The following is a 6,063-nucleotide window of genomic DNA, read 5'->3' as shown; positions in this document are numbered from 1 at the left end:
TTCGATCGATCGAGCCAGGCCGAGAGTCCCAAGTACTTCTGCAGCCACTCGATTCCAACTTTACAATATTAAACCAACTTTGAGCAAGTCTAAAGAAGACACCATACAATGTTTTGATCATGGTTTGCCAACATTACAAATTAGAGTTCTAAATACATAAAATCCTAAGACCTTAGAACCTAACATAAACACATCCACAACAGTAAATATAAGGCAAAGATAAAAGGAAGAAAGATGCAAACACACGGACAACACACGATGTGTTATTGAAGAGGAAACCGAAGTCTTCGGCGTAAAACCTCTTCGCTGCCCTCCAAGCGGTGATACAATCCACTAAAGAATATAGTTGGGATACATGAACAGCAGAAGACCCTCCAAGCCTAATCTACCCAGGTACCTAAGCTCTCCAAGCTTCTTGCTCCAACGAGGTTACGCCGAACCTATTTCTTCTTTAGCTTCCCAGATTCCGCTACTTGACCATAGCATCAACTAATGTATATTGGTTCCTTCCAAACTGTTTCCCTCAGCACCAAATAAACCTTCTCACAGACGTGGGTGTGGTGAGATAAGGATTTGGTAAAAGACCTCTCAAGGGTATGACAATGAAGAGGAAGAGAGTAGAGGAATTTATAGAGTTTCTTAGATGAAGATTGGGGATAAGGCAATCTTGTTTTTCTCTAGGGTTTTCTCTCAAAAAATTCTCTCTAGAAGCTCTCTCAATTTAGTGGGTATAAGGGTCTATATATAGTAAGGTGAGAAAAGAATACGAAGAGACAGTTTTTGCCAAACAGGGTAAATTGGCGGCTTGGTCTCGTGGCTTGTCCAAGTCGCGAAATTAAGTCGCGACGTAACGGCCTAGCCAGCCTGGGACTTTTGTCCTATAGTGCGACAGTTGGCGTGACCCTTCGGCTTCCCTGTGTGCATCTCACGTGCCTGAAGTTGGCGACTTGCAGCCGCGAGCCACTCGCGAGTCTTAGCCGCGAAGCTCTGCTTCTTTGCACATACTTGAGCTTTTCTTCACACCTTCTCACACGCTACCCTTACAATAATCCCACCTAAATACAAGGTTACTAAGTGCTTAAATTATAAGCAAATTGGCACAGAATAAAGCCAACAAGATGGTTGATAAATTTCAACCTTACATATGATGCATGGTTCTTTGGCAGAAAATCTCTCTTCTAATGCACTTGACTGGAAGCAAAGGTTTGAAATTGCTCTTGGTACTGCAAAAGGTTTAGCTTATTTGCATGAAGAGTTGTAACATCCCAATCAGCTTTTTTTTTTTAAAAAAAAAAAAAAAAAAAAAAAAAAAGGGGTCAAGATCAGATATTTTGGGTTCCCACGTGCCAAGCCCCACCTAACCCCACTACCCACTCCCTTTTATCTCTTCTTTGGCCGGCTCACTCTTTGCTTTTCTTTCTTTTCATTTTTTTTTGGTTTTCTCTCATATGCTCCTCTCTGCTCTCATCCTCTCCACCGGCACTTCCACACCACCACTATTTCCACCATCATTTTTCTGGCAAGATCACCGAAGAAATGTTGAGAACTCATAAACACCTTCACATCTTTTTTTTTTTAGGTAAAACTTTCTCATCTTTTTGGTGGGTTTTGCACTTTTGCTTGAGGTTATTTTTACCTAAGGTTTAATAATGATACCCATGTGATTTATGAGCATTGGAAGTGATATTTATGTGTTTTTATGTATGGGTTTTGTATTGGTGGAATTATTTGATAAATGGGTATATATTTTTGTGCTATTGATGACTACTTAAGTTTTATGTATGGTGGAAAAATTCAGGGGTTTTAAGTTATAACATGTGATGGTTGGTAAATTTAATTTTTCCATTGCCATTGGGTTTATTTAGAGTTAGTTGAAGTTCTAAATTTGTTGTCTTGGAGGATATTTTGATTTTGCTTTCATGGGTCTCTTGATGTAGTGTAAATTTTATGGAAGCTAGTCATAATGTTGGAGATGATATTAAATGGTTAACTCTATAAATTGGAGTTTATGCCTTGTGAATAAATTTGTTGAGAAACTATGGAAGTGGAATGTATTATTATTGATGAGGTTAAATACTAGGCTTGCCTAATTAAGTGATTATTTGGCAATTCCTAAATTGTGTCTAGATGCAATTTCAAGCTCTATACTTATTGTGATAGGTTTACTTGATATTATTTAGGTTCTAGCTAATCTCCTTAGAGCTTGGAGAATTAGGATTTTGCGGTTGCGAGGTAAGTAGCTTTTTAATTGGATTTTAAAAAATAACAATGTTATATAAATGTTTTTGGGTTAGACACGCTTTTGGAAACTACCTATGGAAATTATACTTTCCTAAAAACTATTGTGTCGTAACCTTAATATATATATATATATATATATGAAAATGCATCATATTTGGTAGTGCATTTGGAGAAATGCATGAATTTGTTGATATAGATAAATGAGCATCTTTTATTAATCTTGATAAGAAAATCTTGGATTTTATGGTGTAGTGGAATATTTAAGATGCTTATCTTGTCTTAGTACTTGGGAAATTAATAGAAAATCTTTTTGACAAGAATGAAGTTGAAAACCTTACAAACTTTGTAGAAGTTAAATTATTTAAGGTTGTTTGAAACTACCTGGATATGAACTATGTGTTTCAAAGTAGTGTAACCTATGAGTTTATGTTGTTTTAACACTATGCCATATGTGATTTCCTGGTGATCACTCGATTTAGTTTCTGTAGTCTTGGTGACAATGGAATCAAATCTAGGTCAATGCCCTTTCACTTTGGATGACGCATTCTTCCTTGCTGTCCATGGGGGGAAGAGGTTCCTTGATTGTGTGTGGGTGAGGCTGCTACCCATGGGGCCAAGAAACCACATGCAAGAGAGGTCCTATTTGACGCGCTCTCTCTGCTGCCTATGGGGGGAGAGAAAAACCTTAAGGGTATGGGTGAGGTTGCTGTCCATGGGGCCAAGAGTCTGCATACCAGAGAGGACAATATCATGCCAATTGTGAATGGGTGGATTCGCTGACCGGTCTTTGTGGTAGTGTGGTACATTTGAGATAAATTACCATATGTTAGATTTTATGGCTGTGGAATTATATTATTAGTGCCTACAAATTATAGTATATGGTTTCAACATATTTACTTTGAGGAACTTGTATTTCATTATTAAATCATTCTTGTTGTATTATTATTATTGTAGATGAAACTTGCATTTCCCCACCCCCATTAAATATGCTACTTACTGGGCTCTGTCTCATTCTATTATTTTATAACCTTTTCAAAGTAGGCAATAGTCTTTTGAGACAGCTTTTTGGTCGCTAATAGTAGTTAGACTAACTACTGATGGAGGCTGAAACTTTTGTAATGGGTATATTAGATGGTGTACATCTTAGAATAGGCTTGACTCATTCTTTTGTATATTAAAGTGGTTGTGATGTTATTCCCACTGATGGGACAAGCTAATGATATGTAATTAAAATTCAGATCACTATTCTTTTGTGGCCAATGGTCATTGTAATTGTTGCTTAGAGCTTTGACTTACTTTGAAAGTATATTCAATGGAATTATGATGATAATTCTTGATGTTAGTACTTGATACGATTTTTGTTGATTAAATTGTCAAAAAGGAAAATTTACAAGTTCTTTGAGATGTGTTTTTTTATGTCTTGGACCCTTTGGGGTTTGGGGTGTGACAAGAGTGCTTGGAGTGGGTTTTACATTGTGACATAAAGCCTTAAAATATACTTCTAGACTGGAATTATGAACCAAAAGTGGCAGATTTTGGTCTATCCAAATTGCAAAATAGAGGTGCCCTTAACAATCCAAGCTTCTTAAGGATGAGAGGAACCCGCGGTTACATGGCTCCAGAGTGGGTCTTCAATCTGCGTATCACCTCCAAAGTGGATGTTTATAGCTATGGAATTGTTGTGTTGGAGATGGTGACTGGAAAAAGCACAATAATGGGTGTCCACACTACAAATTTTGGAGTTGAAACTAAAATCAAAAGGCTGGCCACTTGGGTTAAGGGGAAAAAGAACGGAGAAGTTGCAACCACTTCTTGGATTGATGATATCATGGACCCCAAAATGGAAGGTATATATGACAATGGTAAGATCGAGATCTTAGTTGAAATGGCTTTGCAGTGCTTAGAGGAAGACAAAGATGAAAGACCCACCATGAAACAAGTAGTTAAGAAGCTTTCTTCACCTTGAAAATGATCTTCTCTAACATGGCATGGCGGGTCTCCTCATGTTCAACCTTTTTCTGATTCTCTCGTTAGTTTATTCTCTTATTTTGTGCCTACATAGTATGTTTCGTGGGGCTGTCTTCTTTATTTCACCATGTAGCTTTTGTGGAACCCTAAGTTTTATGCAACTCTTTTATGTTATAATAGATATTTCCTTAATTGTGTTTGAATGCCATTACCACCAACATGTATAATGCATTTATTTATTTTATTGGGTAATTATAGGTTTACATTGTATTTGCAATACAAGATTTACATTGTAATATTGTACATTTTTTGTGTACAACATCACAATTTTTGGTCTATAATATAAAATTTATGTTACGTTTTTAGACCCCTTAAAACACAATTGGATTAACCTAGTAAACAAGCCAAGTTATTACTGATGGAAATTAATGATGAGTGCAGCAGAAAATAAGTTTTAAACGGATCTACTTCATTCGATATTGATAACACGTACTAAGTAAATTTCAGAATTTGAGAACAAGAGATCGTACCTTGAAGCGGTGAATTTCAAAACCGAAGATTGAAGCACTTGGGATTACTTTTAATCTTCACTCCAATTCCACTAACGCCCAAGATGTGTGGTCTCTCAATTGGTAACAAAGGGATGACTAGTGAGTGACAAAAACTCACATACACACCACTTCACAATGGTGTTTTTTTTTACCCACTGAAAATTCTGAACATTTTTCCCTTTGTATCTAACCAATTTATCTAATTGGGCTGGCCTTTTGGGCCTTCCCAATTGGACTTAAGTGTGTGGCTTGGAGTGGGACCAAAAGGGACCAATAAGACACTAGCTCCAATGGGCCTTGGGTTTTTCTGTCAACTCTTGACAAGTCCAAAGTTACCATTAACTATATTTAATACCACTATATAAATATAGTTGCGCTCTAGGTCTTATCTATAAATTATATCCCAAGACTTTATTATACATGCAACCCCTTCATAAAATATTCGTAGTAATACAAAGTCATTAATGTAGACTGCCACTTTGTAAATTACTACATCTTAATCCTTGAGTACCCGGTTTAATCCTTTAATGTTATTCATTATATATTTATGAAATCCAATTCCATAAATATATACTTTAGTCTCACTAAAGTGGTTAGGCCTAACTCTCTGAATAACAAACTCATTAAACTTATCTCAAGGGAATACTTTATATCTCCGTTAAGAGACTATGAATTCCATCTTGAGAATACATGTTCCATCAACACTAAATGTGGCTGCCCAACATACTGAGGTTTTGACCATAACTGTAGATCTCACTCCTGATATATCAAAGCAACCTACACCTCATGATCAGGTCCATTATTCTCTCAGGATTAAGAGTTCATGCAAATACAAGTCGTGAGATTTATTATTCATTTGACAGTCTTTAGGAGAATAATAAATCTCACAGCGGTCCAGTTCAATATGTCTTAACTCTTAAAACATATTAACACATCAACTAGAAGTCTCCACTTCCATGATCAAGACAAATCATCGTAGTTGATATGTTATAGTCTTCGCAGATGAAATGCCCAATTTCATCACCGACTACGAACTATAATTCTGAGTTTACAAAGAACTTGTGATTTATATCTTCTGTGACTCTTCACATAAATCACATACTATGCATCTCATGGACTATATGATAATGTCTGAATATTCATGTTACCATTATTTCAGATAATAATAAAACAAATTTATTAAACATAATATTAAGTCATACATAATGTCAAACACAATGTCACACTTAATATTATACATAGCATCTTACAATAGGATTTAAGGGCACCAATCCTAACAATTTCCCACTTGCCCTAAAGACTA

General features: G+C 36.1%; 1 protein-coding gene across 1 annotated transcript; it reads left to right on the top strand.

Annotated features, from left to right (window-relative positions):
* The first annotated feature begins 3,853 nt into the window (after window positions 1-3,853).
* On the top strand, window positions 3,854-4,207 carry LOC136067295 (putative receptor protein kinase ZmPK1). The gene has a single exon (XM_065772933.1). It carries the CDS (start codon window positions 3,854-3,856, stop codon window positions 4,205-4,207), a length of 354 nt encoding a protein of 117 aa, XP_065629005.1.
* Window positions 4,208-6,063: the final 1,856 nt, after the last annotated feature.

The sequence above is a fragment of the Quercus suber genome, unplaced genomic scaffold (assembly GCF_002906115.3).
Source record: "Quercus suber isolate HL8 unplaced genomic scaffold, Cork oak 2.0 scaffold_66, whole genome shotgun sequence".
Classification (NCBI taxonomy): Eukaryota; Viridiplantae; Streptophyta; class Magnoliopsida; order Fagales; family Fagaceae; genus Quercus; species Quercus suber.
Note: the sequence above shows the minus strand (reverse complement) of the source record. Positions and strands in the feature narration are given on the sequence as shown.

Excerpts from the sequence above, each read along its gene's own strand:
- LOC136067295 (XM_065772933.1), top strand. The coding sequence starts at position 3,854 with ATGGCTCCAGAGTGGGTCTTCAATCTGCGTATCACCTCCAAAGTGGAT.